At 41.0% G+C, this 20,370-nt stretch overlaps 1 protein-coding gene across 1 annotated transcript; it reads right to left on the bottom strand.

Moving 5' to 3' along the window:
• Positions 1-7,663: 7,663 nt before the first annotated feature.
• ankrd46b (ankyrin repeat domain 46b) lies at positions 7,664-15,471 on the bottom strand. The gene is made up of 4 exons (XM_061709763.1): positions 15,364-15,471; positions 11,516-11,858; positions 10,221-10,379; positions 7,664-8,829 (listed from the first exon to the last, which is right to left on the bottom strand). Exons 2-4 carry the CDS (start codon positions 11,824-11,826, stop codon positions 8,613-8,615), a joined length of 687 nt encoding a protein of 228 aa, XP_061565747.1. The 5' UTR covers positions 11,827-11,858; positions 15,364-15,471; the 3' UTR covers positions 7,664-8,612.
• Between the last annotated feature and the right edge of the window lie 4,899 nt (positions 15,472-20,370).

Below are 20,370 nucleotides of genomic sequence, written 5' to 3'. Positions count from 1 at the left end.
TTATAAACAAAATGATGAGGAAAGTCAACGCAGGTTGACTTTGACACGTTTTAAAACACGTAATGTGGATTTGTAACATATTGAATTGTGTTAAATAACACCTGTGCTGGTTAGTTGGAGGAAATTACGTTTGATAGATACTGAAATTCAACATCTTTGACAGTACTTTGAATGGTTAGACACTATTCCTCAGCACACCCAACAATACATACAATTTGTCTTTCTTCCAGCTGCATTCAGCCTGTCTGCAGCACCACGTACCCTTCTCACGCGAGTGGTGTCATTGAGGCAGAGGTCAGGTTTGGTTGCTATGGCTCTGTGCTTAAATGGTGCAATAGAGTCTAAAATCCCTCAGATGGTGGAGTGGAAGGAGGAGATAAAGTCCTTGGGGCGCAGAGAGGAAGCCAGTTTATCCTGAGTGAAAAGGGCTAGTGTTCATTAAAGCACCAGCAAATTCTCAAGCTATATTGCAGTTTAAACTAGATATAAATGACCAAATCAAAAACATAAAAAAGAGAACAAAACAAGGAAAGGCAAAGGTTTGTACATACCTACCCAGTCGCTTAGAACGGTTAGGTATGTCCAAACCTTTGACTGAGGTTGAATGTAGGCGTGTGTGATATTTGTGTCAAATGTGTAAAGTACTGCACTTCCTGAATGTGGAAGTAATGTACTTTTAGGCACATTGTGGTTAAACACTGCCTTCTTAAGTGTGTTCATGACTTCATTCACAGGAAGTTAGTGAAGATGTGAGAAAATAGAAACAGCGTGGTAAAGTTAGTGTGAGAAGATGTATTTCCATTATCTTTCACTTGTTCAAATGTCCGTCCTCATAGAGGATAAAATATCTATTTGAACAAAGTCAGCCTATTATCACCTTAAGAATATATCAAGGATAAAAGATCTTACGTCTCAGCACGACCTGGATACAACTAGTAATTCATCTTTAGCAGGCTTCATTATTGTAACAGCATCTTTGCAGGTCTACCTAAAAAATAATTTAGACCAGTACTACCCAACCCTGGTCCTCAGAGCCACTGTCCTGCTTGTTTGGATCAGGGGTGGCCAATCGTGGTCCTCGAGAGCCCGTATCCTGCACGTTAGACTCTAACATGCAGGACAGAGGGTCCTGAGATCCAGGGTTGAGAAACACTGTCCTAAACTAACGAGAACAATATCCAAACAGACCCACTGACTCTTGTAACTAACCCCACCTGCAGCTCCTGTCGTCACATTAGTGTAAACAGCGCCCTCCTCTGGTTCATGATGCTATTTTCGTATAATAATCACAAGAATCCACATTAAAATCCGGGGAATCTATTTCAAATACAATGGATATTAGTTTAGTTATTTTTTATTCTTTTTTTTTTTCTTTTTACCTTGTCTGCACACATATTAATGATTGATACCATGCAGGTAAAAACCAAAGACATATATATGTGCATTATTGCTATATTTAATATATATATACATATATATACGCATACATATGCATACACACATACATAAATATACACATACAAACCCAGTGTTTTTTGTTTTTTTTTGGGGGGGGGGGTGGTGACATCCACTGCCAATCCAGGAAGCAGGACGGAGGCACACGTCAAGCACTGGAAATCTGCAACAAAAACCACAAACAAAACACAAAACCGACAAAACCAACACGGAGCCAACCAAAATACGAGCAGCAATCGACCCACATCACAGTCTGAGCTAAGCTACCGCTAACTAACCCCAAAAACTACAGAGCAAGCATGCAGGTGAACAAGCCAGTGTGTATGTCTATGTGTGTGTGTGCGTGTACGTATATGATCATGCGTGTGTGTATGCGTATGCGTATGTATGTGTGTGTGTGTGTGTGTGTGTGTGTGTGTGTGTGTGTGTGTGTGTGTGTGTACATGTCTTTGTGGCTATGTGTGTGTGTATGTGTGTGTGTGTATGTATATGTTTGTGTGGCTGTGTATGTGTGTGTATACGTATGTGACTGAGTGGCTATATATATATGTGTGTGTGTGTGTGTGTGTGTGTGTGTGTGTGTGTGTGTGTGTGTGTGTGTGTGTGTGTGTGTGTGTGTGTGTGTGTGTGTGTGTGTGGCTAAATGTGTCGGTGGCGGCCAAGGGGGCCCGTGGGCGGGGCCCCCACGGCGCAGGAAGAAGCAGCCAGAGATCCCGCGGCGGCGGACCGCGACCCAGGCAATCCCGGGCCAACCGGTCCGGGCTGGACACGTGGCCAGGAGGCCCTCACCCTCCAGGCCAACGACCCCCACCCGGCAGGGGGCCAGCCTGCCCGGAGAGACAGAGCCGCCCTGGCCGCCGACGTGGGCAGGCGCACCCGCCCCCACGAAAGTGCCCCTCCAAGACCAGAGGGGCGCCCCGCCGCGGAGGCAGCGGGGGGGACCGGAGACGGGCCCGGAGAGAGGGAACCCCCCAACAGGGCGACACCTGCGCGGGCCCGACAACGGAGGGCCCCAGACCCAGGCATCCCACTCATTCATCCATTCACCTATCCGATATCTATACTAATAATAATAATAATAATAATAATAATAATAATAATAATAATAATAATAATAATAATAATAATAATAATAATAATAATAATAATAATAATAATAACCATCTTTGTATAACATAATATTAATAAATTATTAAATTTTGTTGTCCTGCCAATGGAGGCCCAAATCCTCCATGGCAGGACCCTTCCATACCGCATTCTCACCGACGCACAATCACGCACCGTTTCCCCCTCCCCGGGGGGGTCCAGCACCGCCAGAAGGCACCCCAGGCTGCACGGCGAGCCCCGCCAGGCCCGGGCATCGCGACCCACCCATCCCAGGCCGGTGAAGGAACGCGGGTGATGTGGGCCCCTCTCCCGCCCCTGGTGTTGAGTGCATGTGATTAATGCCATAAAAATAGGGAGGGGGAGGACCAGTTATCAACTTGACACCGACCCCCCCCTCCCGAACTAAGTGTCCTTGTCAAATGTATTTATTAAGTGTTGAATGTGCAGTGTCTACAGTGCTGTTAAAACCGTAAGGCGGAGAGTGCCGGGCAACGCGGGACAATGCCCCCCACGACCCGGACCCCCCGCCCTTTGCCTATGTGCGTATGAATCGTGTAAGGGGGGGAAGGAGGGCGAGCAGAGGCCGGCCCTGGAAAGACGCCCACGTTCCCCCACCGGCCATCCAATTGAAGGGGGCCAGCCCTCAGAGCTGGGCCAGGGCCCCACCATACCTCCACGGGCGCCCCCGGCGCCGCCGGAGCCCCCAGACGGAGGGGGAAATGGTCCAACATCCCCCCATTCATATTGACAACATAAGACATAGACACCTGAGAATGGTGCCACCCCGCCGCCGCGCCTGCCCACGCACCCCCCGGCCAGGGGAGGCCCGATCCCCAGACCCGGCCCCACCCCTTCCCCGGGGCCACCCCGGCGGACACCCCAAAGGGGTTATTTTTTATTCTCACTCAGTTTTCTCATTTAATTATTTTCCTTTTTCGGGCTGTATGTAAGTCAGTTCAATTCAATTCAATTCAATTCAATTCAATTTTATTTATATAGCGTCTAATACAACAGATGTTGTCTCTAGACGCTTTCCAGAGATCCAGAACATGAACATAAACATAAACCCCCGAGTAATTATTACATAAACAATGTAAAAACTCCCATAGTGGGAGAAAAGCCTTAAGCCAAACAGTGGCAAGGAAAAACTCCCCTTTAGGAGGGAAGAAACCTTGAGCAGGACCAGGCTCATAATATAAGGGGGGACCCTCCTGCCGAAGGCCAGACTGGGGGAGTCGGGGACGTCAGCAGCACACAGCAGCCATGTGGAAGCAGCAGCGGGATGACCAGAGGGGGGGGGGGGGGGGGGGGGGGTAGGACGTCAGCAGCACACAGCAGACATCCATGTAGGCAGGTGGAAGCAGCATGACCGGGGATGGGGGGGGGGGGGGCTGGGACCGCAGGCCAGAACCAGAACGCAGCTCCCAAGGCTCCGGCCTGCAAACATGCACAAAAGAGAAAAAAAGGGGGGCCAGCACAAGAAACTACAGGAGCGATGGACAAAGACGATAGCTATGAGATATTTAAAATAAAAATGGAAATGGAGAAGAGAGGAAGGGAAAAGGAGAGGAGAAGAAGGGTGAGAGGCACCTCAAAGTCAGGGAACTCTTATAGTCTGATGTAGGCATGGACACTTCCTGCATATTTTAGATGAGTCCCTGCTTAAACACAACCCTGATAGACATAGCTGTGTCATGACCAGACTTGTGTAGACGTGCAGGACACGGCGCTACCATAAATTGCCCACCTCTGCTGTTGAAGCCGGCCAAATGCTGAAAATGCTGGAATTGAATGAGACTTGAAGCCTTTTCTTTCTTTTTTTTTTTTTCTCAATTCATCAAACACCACTAAAAAAAAGTTAAAGCATCACAGCCAGAAGCAAAATAACTAAAGTTCAAGCTCAGAGCCAAACAGACACTAAAACAATATTTCCATAATGCTTTCAAGCTACTGTATGTATCTTACTTTTCCAGGTTGTAACTAGTTTACCACCATACACACACAACTAAGCGGCTTCAGAAGCCAAAAACATTTGACTTTTCCCATCTTGAGAAATCTTTACAAAGAGGCAGGTATCGTGCTTTAACTGATATTATAACTAATTAACCAACTAAACCAAACACGCCTTTATCTCACTTTTTTCACCATCTTCTCTATTTTCCTGCTCCGCAGGGATATGTTTGTTGTATTTACGATGTTTTTCAGGCTGATTTGGTACATTTGCTAAATGTTAGATAATGATCATTGGCTGTGTTTCCAACCAACTATTTAAAAAAAAAAATTGAAGCAAACTTTCCAATGATTGGTAAAGAGAAAAAGGTCATCAGGCTTACTTCCATGAAATGGTGTGGACTTTCAAGGTGGGTCACTTTTACCGATGGCCTGCCTCGGGTGTGTGGGTGTGTGCAAGGCCTGACCACATGGTTTGAAAAAAAGAAACCTTCATGATATAAATATACCATTATGAAATAAAAGTGCCATAAAATACATATATAATACCAATATGAAATAATTTGTCATGAAATAAAAACAGCGCATTGAAAAAAATAAAGATTTTATTAATTATTTTGTATTTATTTGATTGTCATATTCATTTATTTCATTGAATATGTATTAATTTAAGGTGTATTTTGTACTATTTTAAAGTAATATTTATCTAATTGAATATTTAATAATTTAAGTTTGTATTTATTTATTTAATTTTGAATGAAAGATATTCCATATTAACACCTGAGTCAAACTGACAGTCATCATCAGTCTGTTAATGGAACAGTCTTTGTATCAGGGTGTGTTAAAGCAGGGCAGCATGTAATACATGCTGGACAGCGGACCTTTAGGACTGGAATTGAAGACCCCATAGGTATCCTCAGAAGATACACCATATGTTTGTACAAACTTAAACCTGTCAGATAAATATGATTGAAACAAGGTCAAAGCAGCATAAGTGATATTAATTCAGTCTTGGTGATAAGATACTGTGGTCAAATGTGGAACTGAGATCTAATAGTAGCAGTAAAGAGAGAAAACAATTTTTGGTCACAGTATACTGCGTGTATGAGATTGGTAACCTTATCTAACGCAAAGTAATTTAATCAAAATCTAGACTGTAATTCTGAAAGTTAAGTGAGTCTGCTCCATGTACATGCACACTCTGTCTAACACAGGGGTGTCCAAAATCGGCCCTTGAGGCTGGTGTCCTGCAAGTTTCAGATCTTTCCCTGCTTCAACACACCCCACAGAATCAGGTGTGTCCAAAAAATGCAGGATGCAAACCTCGAGGACCAACTTCGAATACCCCTGGGGCCTGTACTACGAAGCAAGTTCAACATATCCAGGATATCTTTTCCTTATCCAGATTCACTAAGCGGGACAATTGCAATCACGCTAAGCGGTCACACGACGGTGGTTATCAACTCGGTATATCAACCCAGGTTTCTCCAATCTGGATATGAGCGCGTGCACATAAAAGGGGCAGTGTTTTCAGCGCATGACCAATCGCAAGCATGGAGAAGTCCGCTGTCAGAGCCGCTTATTTCAGTAGCGAAGAGCAAACAATAATTTTACGGAAATATGATGAGTATAGGCATATAATACAGGCAAAAAGCAACACAGTTGCAGCTGCAAAATGCAGGAAAGACAGCTGGCAAAAGATCGCTGACTGTATAAATGCGTAAATTCATAGGGATATAAACATATATTTGAATATTCTGGGAATCTTAATCTTAAACTGTAAACCATGATCAGCAATATTAAAATAATAAAAGGCTTGCAATATTTCAGTTGATTTTTAATGAATCCAGAATGTATGACATTTTTTTTGTTTTTGTGTTTGCATTACAGAAAATCACAATATTCTAATTTTCTGAGACAGTCTGTATATATTGGTTCTATAACTATTGTTGTTGACCGATAACTTGTGCTGATGCTGTACCAACGAATTGGGTTTTTTTATTTATTTTATTTAATTTTTTATTTTTTCAGGAGGGGGGTATTTAGTATTTTAAAGTGACTTCTCAGAATGTTCGAGGGACGAAATTGAAAATCCCTTTTTTGCTATCCCCTTACAAATGCATCTTCTTTTTCATTTCTTCTTGATTTATTTATTTAATTGGTATTAGTTTTGGATTGACTGTACATCGGATTTTGGGTGATGATTTGTTTTATTTATTCATTGATTGATTTATTTTTTATTTTCTCCTCCACCTCTTTTTTCTTTTTTTCCTTTTTTTTTGGATCGTTCATACAGGTACTCATCAGGGAAAGCAAACGGGTTTTGGCGGTCCCTGAATACGCGTTCTCTTCGGAGGGATCCTCTCACGATCCGCGCACCAAGCTCCACTGGATTCTCTTCGAAAGGGCATGCCATTTTCCAAGAGAGCTGATTGGTCAGTGGGCGGTGCTTTTACACCCGGCGATCTGTATCTCGAACATAACCTGCTCCGGAGCAGGTTAGCGGTTCAGCATAAGTTACCATGGCGATGTACCCCGCTAAGAAGTGAACCACCGTCGTAGTCCTGAAAACCCAGGGTTAAACCTGAAGTTACCTCGCTAACCCCAAATCCCGCTTCGTAGTACAGGCCCCTGGTCTAACAATTCACTGGTGCTCGCATTAACATCAGAAAAGTGTAGCTATCAGTGTAAGACAGCAAGGCAGCCAGAAATAGCAGCAAGAGGTGTTGTGCGTCTGTGTGCAGCGGGGAAACGGTTCCATATGGTTGGCTGATCTCCACCATCACAAACCTGGATATTGGGATAGTTAGAAGGGCATAATTGGTGGATCTCAGTGGTTGGCACACAGGTCAACAGTTTCAGACACAAATTAAAGACTTAAGTGAATTAGACATCAATCTTCACCCTGCAAGCAGTCAGAACTGCTCAGAACTGGGTCTTCCCTTTCTTGTTGTGGTTTACTGTTGACCAGACCTTTCTGAAACTTTAAGCCATGATTAAAAGCAGAAATCCTTAGCCATGGCACTGATGGCTGCTTTTCCTTGTAACCAAAAAATTATATCTTATGTGTATATCAATTCCCTTTTGTTGAGTTTCCATTTCTTTTTCCATGTGTCAAGTGTCCATAAATAAGGTGATGACATGAGCTGACTGATGGTTTTAGCTTTATTCATTTCCACATTAAATGAGAATTTGCTTCAGGTGTTTAATTTACATGGAGAGAACAAGAGAAACAATTCAACAAAGGATATTAAGATAAAATTAATATACAATAAATGTAGTGGCCAATGATCTGCGGTTGTAATCCTACACGTTTACATACAAGCGTGCCTATTCAGCATATGTTTACTAAAATTGTTAATTTTACTGGAAAGAAGCTGCATGCTTCAGGGGAATGTTATCATGCGAAACCGTTATCAAGCAAAGCTTTCAAAAGTCGCACAGCCAGGGTGCTGCCATACTCGGAGTGTAAACAGACGATGCTACATTCCTCTACATCAGCAGATCCACTGTTAGTTATCAATACAAAACATTTTTTTTAGCAGAATTGATGATTATTTCAATGACAACTGCAGGTCTGTTTAAGAAAATAAAGACATTTAAGACAACTGGGATACAGGATAAATTATTAAGAAATATATTTGATAAATAACAGCAGAGGAGAACAATGAAAAATAAAGGATACAAAACATTGGCAATATACAGCTTGTAACAGAACACAGTATGAAGAAAATGAAACGGTGTGAGCAAAAGTGTCACTGCATTAAACAAAATAAGGGCATTATATTGTCTAAATAAATCACAAGTTTCAAAAGCGGCTCTTTTTAAAAGAGGAGATGTTACATAATATTAAAACAAGACTGGTATCTTTTTGTTGATTCCCTCAATGCATCAAAATTCAAGTTAAGAATGCTTATAATGAAGATTGTGAGGTTTTCTTTTCTACTGAATGATGTTTTTTGTTTTAATTACAAACAGTAGTGAATGATGTTGAGACGAGATCGGGCTAGTAATAGACAAAATCCATATTTTTGTTTGGTATAAACAGAGCAGGGAGCAGAACTTTACTTGTAATCTTCAGCCCCCATCGCCTCCTTTCCTCAGTGGACCAGCTCCAGCTGGCTGCTGGAGAAAGGCAGGACCCCGCTGACGTAGTAAGCAATACCAAGGGAGAGGAGGGCGATGACCACCAGCAGCAGCAGGACCCTCCAGAAGCCCAGGTCTTCCACAAACTCCTGCCAGGTGGTCCGGAAGCTGGACAGGACCCCCTCGCTGCTCTGCAGGTTGGGGTTGAGTAAAGAGTGGCTCTCCATCGCACTGAGACAGACAAAGGAAAACGTGAGAACGTGCTTCAGACACAAGGTTTTAACTATGAAAGTAAACAGGTCTGTCTGATAAACCAGGTTGGTGTGATGATGCTGAATTTAGCTTCAAAAGGCTGTTTAGCCAGAAGGTTTAAGGTAGGGGTGTAACAATATATTGTGCCACGAAATTTCGCGATACAAAAACGTCACGATACGTGTCGTGGAGGTGACAAACTGTATCGCTTTTATTTTTTATTAATATTAATCTATTGTGTTGACTAGTAACGCGCATCCGACCACGCGTGACGACCGCGCCTCGACCCGCGGACCAAAATCTTACTACGTTTAGAAGAAACTAGTACCGTTTTGCGGTCCCGCCCAATCTAAAACAGACTAATCACTACAGATAAACTGACTAGTGTCATTATAGTCCCTGATTTACATCAGAATATAAAGAATATATTTATAAAATAATGAACCCTGAATTACCAAAATAACCTTCTTAACAAAAATAAATCTCCTCTTACACTTATAAGGTGAGCATGAATCAATCTTTTTTATGATGTAAAATTGTATGTATTTATTTACTTTTATTTATTTAATTTTAGTTGTTAAATTTCTGGAAAAGAAAAAAGTCGAATCATACATGAGAGAAACTATTCAGTTTGTGGCAAAATACTTTTACTTGTATGAAACTGAAGATGCATAATGCAAACCTGACATTTACTTTCAGTTCAGTTTGTGGAAAATGGTTGTCCTGGCTTTCTCTTTAAAACTTAAACAGTTATAAAGCATTACAAACTGTAACAACAGGGCAAATGCACAGCATTGTTTTGTATTTTGTCTTTCAAATAAAAGATGATTTTTTCCAGTCATATGTTCCTCATTCAACGTTGTTAAAAAAATTCTGCTATCGTATCGTATCGTTATCGTGACCTTAATATCGTGTATCGTACCGTATCGTGAGATTAGTGTATCGTTACACCCCTAGTTTAAGGCCCATCTTCTAAAGCCCTAGACTGCTCAAACTTGGAATAAATTATATCATTCATATCATGACATAACAATCATATCATAACACTTAATAACCAGCATTTCACAGACACCCTTTACCTAATAATACCTTTTTTTTTGTTCTGAAGTTCAACAGGATCTCTTCAACATCACTAACCAACAGGTCTACCCTCTCAATATAGCCAAGTTTAAATACCAAATTACTGGCAGATGGATATATGGATGGATTTTCCTCCCTACTGTCGACCCATCTCAAAGTGAGAATTAAAAAAAAAAGAGAACTTCTTCCTATACACCAAGTTCATACACCAAGTTAAATCTCTGTATGTCACATCAGCAGGTTGTTGACTTTGCTTCATAAACCGACACAATCCCTCTGCCCCCGTTTACCTCTCACTATCAGCCATCTGCATGGTCTCCAGTTTGGAGTGGGCTCCTCTGTTGAAGCCCTTCACTTCCTGCTCTTCCAGTCCCTCCAGAAGGCGAATGGCGTCCTTATTGACGCCACGTCTCTTTGCAAGCACCAAAGGAGTCGACCCATTGTGGTTACTGCATGGAAACAAAAAATAAAGAAAAACTCTGTTAAAGCTATCGATATTTAGTTCTGGTGGCGCAGCAGAAAAATACAGATGTAAAACAACAGCGATTACTCAAAACGTTGTACAGTATACTGTAATAAACTGGGAGAAATGATGCGTCTTGAGGCCCTGAACAAGATGAAGGAGATGTAGGAAATGGATGGATAGCTAAATTAAATAAAAATAACTATAAAAGAATGCTTCAAAAAGTGTGTAAATTTAAATACAACTTAAGATTAAAGACCAGAAATCATAAATAAAAAGTTATGTCAAGAAACACTTTTGGTCTATTCATATAAATGAGCTAAAAGATCATAACATGAAAATGACACAAAAGATGGTGGGCACTAAGGAAAATAAACTAAAAGAAATACGAACACACTGATAAAGCTCAAAAAGAGGAAAGGAGAGTGATAATGAATTACTTTGCCTCTCATGTGGCTGCTTGTGCTGGAGGTTTCCTTCTGTTAATAGAAAGCGGTTTTGATATATCTAGACGAAGGGACAAAATAAACCTCCTGATAATACCAAAATGTTCTTGTTTAAATGTTGGAACATTTTCCTTCTGTAAAAACAGCTGTGGAAAATAAGATGCAATCATTTTATAAACAGATTGGCTTTACTTTGGTGAAGCACCTCTACATGGGTGCAGTGACTGCTTGCAGCACCACTTTTAGGTATAATCAGAATATATAACAAGTGTATAACAGAGCTGGTAATTAATCAAACGCTATAATAACAATCTACTGTATGATTTTTTATGCTTTACGATAGCAGCGCTGCAAAGTTGAGGGATCCAAGCATTTATACAGTGTTCACATAAGCCTGTGATCATACAGTGTTAGATAACTGCACATTGGGTTGGAGTGTTTGGTGAAAGTTTGATAGAAGGATAGTTGGTTAAGGTAAAAGTTTAGCAAACAATGAGAGCTGTTGTAACAGGCTGCCATCTACCACAGCGCTAAAACCGGGAAAGAGAAAGGCTACAACAAAATACCCCCGCCCAAAAAAAAAGGACTTGGATACAATTTGGATGTTGGCAGAAAGAGATAATGTAAAAATGAGGAAGGAGTAAAAACAGCAGGGAAAATTACAAAACCTGCTCACCAGATATCGATCTTCAACCCGTTGGACACGAGGAACTGTATAGTATCCACATGACCGCACAGATGGAGTGCTGTGTTTCCTTGATAATCTGTCGCCAACAGATCTGCCCCGAATTTGTGTAAGAGACGACAAATCTCCACATTCCCCCGGGCGGCAGCAAGGTGGAGACCGGTGCGGCCCCGGTGGTCCCGGATGTTGGGGTCGCATCCAGTCTCTAGGAGCCTCTTGGCAAAAGGCAGATCTCCATCAATGCAGGACTGCAGCAGTGGCACGCTGGTCTGCGACGAGTCGTTGATGAAGACATAGGACATGTCCGAGTGGGTATCAGAAAATTCCAGCGTACCTGTGGTAACAGGAATGCTTTTAGTTCATGCATTGCTTGTGTCAAATCTGTCGGATACACAAAGACTCTCAACTCTTTTTTAGTTGTGGCCAATGTTCCCTCTAAGCTGCGCGCGTGCGCAATCGCGCACTGCCCGCATATTCTCAGCGCACAAGAAAGTCTATCCAGCGCAGTGCTTTAAGTGGGCCGGTACGCGCCGGTACGGAGTACCCCCACTTCTCAATATTAGCCTCTAGCGTACTGGGACTTCTCATGAGCTCAGTTCTCTGTTCTCTCCTTGCGATTTGGCTACAGTGGCGTCGCAACGCGACTGCCCCTCGTGAGACGTTCACTCGCAAAGCCTGATTTATGGTTCCGCGCTAAATCGACGCAAGGACTACGCCGTAGGGTACGCGGCAACGCGCAACGTACATGCGCGTCGCCGCGTACCTTACGGCGTAGGCTCTGCGTTGGTGTAACACGGAACCATAAATCAGTTTACGGAGGTCCCGCGAGTCGAGAGGAGGAGAAGTATTCAAGGATTTGGGGAATACAAGGAGCTGTGGGGATCCCGGACACGAGAAAGTCTGAAGCCTCTGCTAAAAGCTATCCATACCATTGCTGTGTCTACCAGCAGTACTGGAGTTAATGGGGGATGAGGGGAGATGGCACCCCCCCCTGAAATAAAAACGGTCCAAATCATCCCCCCCTGAAATAAAAACGGTTTAAGTCATCCCCCCTGAAATAAAAACGGTTTAAATCATCCCTCCTGAAATAAAAACGGTTTAAGTCATCCCCCCTGAAATAAAAACGGTTTAAATCATCCCTCCTGAAATAAAAACGGTTTAAATCATCCCTCCTGAAATAAAAACGGTTTAAGTCATCCCCCCTGAAATAAAAACGGTTTAAATCATCCCTCCTGAAATAAAAACGGTTTAAGTCATCCCCCCTGAAATAAAAACGGTTTAAATCATCCCTCCTGAAATAAAAACGGTTTAAGTCATCCCCCCTGAAATAAAAACGGTCCAAATCATCCCCCCCTGAAATAAAAACGGTCCAAATCATCCCCCCTGAAATAAAAACGGTCCAAATCATCCCCCCTGTAAAACTGTCATGCCTCCTTTCCATCCCTTATGTCATTTCATCAATGAATGTGGTTTTACTGCTATTTCAACATTTAGACTCATCACCAGAAAAATAACACCAGAAAAATAACTTATTTGACAATTTTCACCTGTTTCAAGTCAATTTTCACTTGAAATAAGTAGAAAAATCTGCCAGTGGGACAAGATTTATCTTCTCATTACAAGCAAAAATCTTGTTCCACTAGCAGATTTTTCTACTTATTTCAAGTGAAAATTGACTTGAAACCGGTGAAAATGGTCAATTAAAACAAAATTTTGTCAACATTTCAACTTTTTTCATAAAATTTTAGACTTTTTTTTCCTCAAAATCTCAACTTTTCTCTGGACATTTTGACTTTTTTTCTCTAAATTTTGACTTTTTTGTCAAAACTTTTTTTCTCGACATTTCGATTTTTTTTCTCAAAATTTCGAGAAAAAAGTCGAAATTTTCACCTGTTTCAAGTAGATTTTAACTTAAAATAAGTAGAAAAATCTGCCAGTGGAACAAGACTTTTTTGCTTGTAATGAGAAGATAAATCTTGTCCCAATGGCAGATTTTTCTACTTATTTCAAGTGAAAATTTACTTGAAACAGGTGAAAATTGTGTTTTTTTCCAGTGACGAGTCTTGTTTTAATGTGTAATGAGATACTTAAAAATAAAGCGTGCATATGTGATGTTGCTCACAGTCGTCCTCAGTTTGCTCAGGGAGCTTGTGTGTGTGCCCAGATACATGAAAAATTAGAGGGAACATTGGTTGTGGCTGTGTTAAAATTCCCTTTTTTTTTTAGAAAGCAAAGACCCCAAAAATTAACATGAATGCAAATTTCTCCAAACTCAATTTTTGTCTTTTTTGGATGAGCTTCAAATGATCAGGTACCAGTTTAAATTAGAAAGCTTTTGCAGCCTTACGCCCCCAGCGGGTCCCTGAGATCACGTGACCAGGGTCTGCTTGTTATGAAGCAAACATGGCTGAAAACTAAATGTGACAGGGCCTTTGCAGCAGTGGCTCCCTCCCTCTACCCCCTTCCTCTCAGATCTGTAGAGTCTGCGATCTCTTTTATAAAAGCAGCTACAAACGCATCTTTTTAAACTTGAAAAGTGCAATATAAATAAGGTTGTATTTACTTTTCTTTCTCCAGTTCTCTAGTGTTTAATAAGTTGTATATTATGGACTCAGCGAGTCTCTCTAACAATAAACAATTCAGAATACTACTTAAACAGCATCTATCCAAGTAATGGTTTCAGTATGTAATAGTTGTGTATGTAATATGATTGTTTTGGTACATGAGATATAATGGTATTATTGCATAATAGTGTTATTATATAATAGATATATATGAGTATGTGCGTGTGCGTGTGTGTATATATATATATATATATATATATATATATATATATATATATATATGTGTGTGTGTGTGTGTGTATATAATATAGAATTGACTTGGAATATTATATATGATAGAGTATTATATGATACGTATATGTATGTATATATATGTATATGTATATATATATATATATATATATATATATATATATATATATATATATATATTTATTTATTTATTAGGTATATGTGGGGATGATATAGTTGACTTGGTTTCTGTTCTTGTCTTGATTTTTAAAATATCTTGATTTTGTATATATATATACATATTTTTTTTTTCTTCTTGCTCTTATTCTGTATTTTTTTAAATTTTTAAGTTCTTTTCTCTATCTGTTTTCTTTTGTATTGCATTATTTTGTTAAGACCCCAGGAAGAATAGCTTCAGTTTCTGCTGCAGCTAATGGAGATCTCAATAAACAATAAACGTATTCGTGCTTTTAACACCCATTCCAGGATAAAAACAGCATGCATAAACTAATTTCCCCTTTAGCTGTCTATCTTCACATGGTCCAACTTTCTATTTGGCTTATTAGTATTTTTCTGAACAAAACACATTTAGCACGCATCATTATGGTCGCAAAAGACATTGAATCCGTGGGAAAAAAAGGCAAATTGTTATATTTCTTGACAAACACAGTCTCTTCAAATAGTGAACACGATGTAATATTTATCCACATTTTGGTTTTGGAGTAACAAGCTGAACATAAACTGTAGTTTTACCAGTAGCACATGTCGGCTAACCGGTGATATGACCTTACAGGCTCGAACAGAGGACCAAACTGAAACCATTATCACAGGTTTATGTCCACAACATATGAAGGGTTTAGTTTCGTCGTGTAACGACGTGTGAACGGTGTAGAACCAGCTGCAACCAGCGGAGCAGTTAGCTTGCAACCTGGGGTTCTGGCTGTGAATTAAAGAGTATTAACAAGCATCGCATTCATTTAGAAACACCCACAAAAACAGAGTCTTCGTTTCAACTGTCTGTTAGCTATTAGTCATCTTACCAACCTGTTAATATGGCCCAATTTAGCAGAAAAAAAATGATCTCGCTTTCCTTGAAGCTAACGGTCCACTGTTGTTGTTGTGACGCAAACTCCTTCTGTTCGGCCGGAAACCTGGAACCTCTAGCGCCCCCTGCTGTCCTGGAGCCGTAACTACAACAGTAATAATAATAATAATAATAATAATAATAATAATAATAATAATAATAATAATAATAATAATAATAATCATGATATTACTACTACTAATAATAATAATAATAATCATCATCATCATGATAATATTAATTCCTCTTCTTGCCCCTTTTCCATCATAGAATGGAACATATGTGAACTATTTCCATGATATGGAATAAATAAAAATGAAAATGAAATGAAAAATAATAATAATCGCAATAATGTAATAATAATTAATGAAATAATAATAATAATCATGACAATAATAATGATAATAATACAAACATTATAATGATAATAATGTAATAATAATAATAATGATGATGATGATGATGATGATGATGATGATGATGATGATGATGATGATGATGATGATGATAATAATAATAATAATACGGGCAGCACGGTGGCTTGGTGGTTAGCACTGTTGCCTCACAGCAAGAAGCTCCCCTGTTCGACTCCCTGGCCCAGCGTGAGTCTTTCTGTGTGGAGTTTGCATGTTCTCCCTGTGCTTGCGTGGGTTCCCTCCGGGTACTCCGGCTTCCTCCCACAGTCCAAAAACATGAGTAGTAGGTTAAAGGTATAGTCCCTGATTTTGGAGAGCTAGCAAGATTTGAAAGTGGCACCTCCTATAAGCCCCTCACCCTCCCGTCAGCGCTCCGTCCAAAGCCACGCCCCCACAAATTTTGGGGAACGCGCATTTGCAGGAGTCGAGTTTTCCAGGACATTTTGGACAGCACATTTTCAACAAAACTACCCCATGTCTCATTCACCTGTAAGCGTTTTAGGGGGGGGCAGGGGTGGGCTGTGCCCACCCAAATGTGCACCCTGCCCACCCAATCAAAGTTATGGAGATCCTTTATTTTTTTTATAATTTTATTTTTTTATAAATATAAAAAAATATCACAGAATATCTGTACCGTTTCTGATTGGGTGGGCACTGCGCATCATTTTTAGACACTACAATGAACGCATACCGCAAAAGTTGTGTCTCGGCGGAGGGACCCGGCGTCAGCACTCAGAGCACACACTGAAGGCTGATTTATGGTTCCGCGTTACAGCAGCGCAGAATGGTGCGCATCGCCGCGTACCCTACGCCGTATGCTACGCCGTACCCCACAGCGTTTAGAGCTAAGTATTTAAAAGTTAAATGCCAAATGTTTGTACAACAAAAGTAGCAAAAAAACATGTAAAGCTTTTTTTCAAATAGAAATATATTTGTGCTACCCAAATCCCTGAAAAACTGTAAACTTGCTTTGTGGCTTTATGCTCTGATATTGAACTGTGTAGCCTGCTTTGCTGGGAATGCCGTGTCATTTTGCAGATATGAACTTTTAGCCATGATTTCCTATTTAAGAAGGAAAAACTTGGTGTAATTTGTTCACTTCTTCATGAGTGTGTGCCTCGGCCTGCTTGTCATAGGTGGACCTGCATGATGATACGTGTGCATGTGGTCACGAATCCCCTGTGGCTATGTTGGTGCATTTGTGTATGAACAAGCAAATGAGCGATGTGTTCGTTAACTCCTCATCGTGCATGCCCTCAGGATGGCCAGCAGCAACACAGACTGCCAGTCAGAGGAGGAACAGAAGAAGTCAGTGCCAGAAAGGAGGTCCAGTCTCTCTGATCTAGGCAGAAAATTCACCTCCCTCATTCATCCCCTCAAGACGTTAGTCCAACCAAAAGCCCACCCACTTGCCTACTGCAGCAGCACTGCCTGCCGGCACAACTAAGATACTTCCTGCATAGTGAAAGAGTTTACCACTCATCTCCACTGAGGTTCCAGGAATTTGTACCTGAATGTTTCCTGTTGTCTATTACAGTAATGTTTAAACGTCAGTAGCATATGTCAGTATGCTTCCCAGTCTCTGACTGGTATATTTTACTTGAACCAGGGTTGGCATCAATGTTCCCTCTAAGCTGCGCGCGTGCGCAATCGCGCACTGCCCGCATATTCTCAGCGCACAAGAAAGTCTATCCAGCGCAGTGCTTTAAGTGGGCCGGTACGCGCCGGTACGGAGTACCCCCACTTCTCAATATTAGCCTCTAGCGTACTGGGACTTCTCATGAGCTCAGTTCTCTGTTCTCTCCTTGCGATTTGGCTACAGTGGCGTCGCAACGCGACTGCCCCTCGTGAGACGTTCACTCGCAAAGCCTGATTTATGGTTCCGCGCTAAATCGACGCAAGGACTACGCCGTAGGGTACGCGGCAACGCGCAACGTACATGCGCGTCGCCGCGTACCTTACGGCGTAGGCTCTGCGTTGGTGTAACACGGAACCATAAATCAGTTTACGGAGGTCCCGCGAGTCGAGAGGAGGAGAAGTATTCAAGGATTTGGGGAATACAAGGAGCTGTGGGGATCCCGGACACGAGAAAGTCTGAAGCCTCTGCTAAAAGCTATCCATACCATTGCTGTGTCTACCAGCAGTACTGGAGTTAATGGGGGATGAGGGGAGATGGCACCCCCCCCTGAAATAAAAACGGTCCAAATCATCCCCCCCTGAAATAAAAACGGTTTAAGTCATCCCCCCTGAAATAAAAACGGTTTAAATCATCCCTCCTGAAATAAAAACGGTTTAAGTCATCCCCCCTGAAATAAAAACGGTTTAAATCATCCCTCCTGAAATAAAAACGGTTTAAATCATCCCTCCTGAAATAAAAACGGTTTAAGTCATCCCCCCTGAAATAAAAACGGTTTAAATCATCCCTCCTGAAATAAAAACGGTTTAAGTCATCCCCCCTGAAATAAAAACGGTTTAAATCATCCCTCCTGAAATAAAAACGGTTTAAGTCATCCCCCCTGAAATAAAAACGGTCCAAATCATCCCCCCCTGAAATAAAAACGGTCCAAATCATCCCCCCTGAAATAAAAACGGTCCAAATCATCCCCCCTGTAAAACTGTCATGCCTCCTTTCCATCCCTTATGTCATTTCATCAATGAATGTGGTTTTACTGCTATTTCAACATTTAGACTCATCACCAGAAAAATAACACCAGAAAAATAACTTATTTGACAATTTTCACCTGTTTCAAGTCAATTTTCACTTGAAATAAGTAGAAAAATCTGCCAGTGGGACAAGATTTATCTTCTCATTACAAGCAAAAATCTTGTTCCACTAGCAGATTTTTCTACTTATTTCAAGTGAAAATTGACTTGAAACCGGTGAAAATGGTCAATTAAAACAAAATTTTGTCAACATTTCAACTTTTTTCATAAAATTTTAGACTTTTTTTTCCTCAAAATCTCAACTTTTCTCTGGACATTTTGACTTTTTTTCTCTAAATTTTGACTTTTTTGTCAAAACTTTTTTTCTCGACATTTCGATTTTTTTTCTCAAAATTTCGAGAAAAAAGTCGAAATTTTCACCTGTTTCAAGTAGATTTTAACTTAAAATAAGTAGAAAAATCTGCCAGTGGAACAAGACTTTTTTGCTTGTAATGAGAAGATAAATCTTGTCCCAATGGCAGATTTTTCTACTTATTTCAAGTGAAAATTTACTTGAAACAGGTGAAAATTGTGTTTTTTTCCAGTGACGAGTCTTGTTTTAATGTGTAATGAGATACTTAAAAATAAAGCGTGCATATGTGATGTTGCTCACAGTCGTCCTCAGTTTGCTCAGGGAGCTTGTGTGTGTGCCCAGATACATGAAAAATTAGAGGGAACATTGGTTGGCATTGATTACATTTCTATAATGTGTGATGATGATGATGATGATGATGAGCAGCATCAAACCTTTGGAACCTCTTAAGTGATGAAACTCTTTCAATATATGGTATCTCTGCTGGACCAGCTTCTCTATCAGCAGCTTTCAGTAATTTTAACAGAATGTTCTTACTATTCAGGAATTAGCAATGTTCTGCAGTGGTTTACTGGCTTAAGATCAATGTGCGTCAATGTAACAAGTGATTTATTTATTTATTTTTATTTTTTTTAATTTTTATCACGGTTTTTTCCCCATTTTATCACCCAGTGCTCCTACCTAACAGTCCTGGGCATTGCCATCCTCTACCAACCCCGGGAGGGCCCTGCACTGAGCTGAGGTCTCCTTCTTACCTGAGCACTGTTGCCTCACAGCAAGAAGGTCCCCGGTTCGACTCCCAGGCCTGGCAGGGGCCTTTCTGTGTGGAGTTTGCATGTTCTCCCCTGTGGGTTTTCTCCGGGTACTCCGGCTTCCTCCCACAGTCCAAAAACATGCATATTAAGTTAATTGATGATTCTAAATTGCCCGTAGGTGTGAGCGTGAATCCAGTGTGGTTGTGAGCATGGTTTGTGTGTTTGTGTGTGATGGACTGGTGACCTGTCCAGGGTGTAACCCCTGCCTCTCACCTGAAATGAGCTGGGATAGGCTCCAGCAGACCCCCGTGACCCCGCAAGGGATAAAGCGGGTATATATAATGGATGGATGGATGGAGTATCCATTTCTGTAACAACTCAAGTCATCCTTTTTACTTGGAAAAAAACTTGGCTACTGCAACAAACTGTAATTTTGCAAAATAAATAAAAGGCCTTATGCAAAAACTTTGCTTAATTTCAAGGGTAATGGAAAGGAGCCACCTGTCTTCCTTATGTTAAAGTTAAGTCTGACAATCAAGTGTAACATCATATTAATGTACTACAGTAAACATACTTGCCAAACACAGAAGTGTAGCAAACTGTTTAGTGTTTGCTCAAAAGGGGATTGTGTTATTGAAGGAGGGGGAGTATTTTATCCTGCCTGAGTTGCCGTACGGCTGTGACGTAGTTCATCCTGTCCCTGTTTTGAGTGTGGAGAGGGAAAATAAAGAAGCGGTGGCTACCGAATCCACTTTCTCGTCTCCTGTCCCGGATTAAGTA

This window comes from Cololabis saira, chromosome 20 (assembly GCF_033807715.1).
Source record: "Cololabis saira isolate AMF1-May2022 chromosome 20, fColSai1.1, whole genome shotgun sequence".
NCBI lineage: Eukaryota > Metazoa > Chordata > Actinopteri > Beloniformes > Belonidae > Cololabis > Cololabis saira.
Note: the sequence above shows the minus strand (reverse complement) of the source record. Positions and strands in the feature narration are given on the sequence as shown.

Coding starts and splice junctions, on each gene's coding strand:
- ankrd46b (XM_061709763.1), bottom strand. CDS start 11,826: ATGTCCTATGTCTTCATCAACGACTCGTCGCAGACCAGCGTGCCACTG. Junction 10,380..11,515: donor GGGTTGAAGATCGATATCTG/GTGAGCAGGTTT, acceptor GTTTCCATGCAG/TAACCACAATGGGTCGACTC. Junction 8,830..10,220: donor CAGATGGCTGATAGTGAGAG/GTAAACGGGGGC, acceptor TGTCTGTCTCAG/TGCGATGGAGAGCCACTCTT.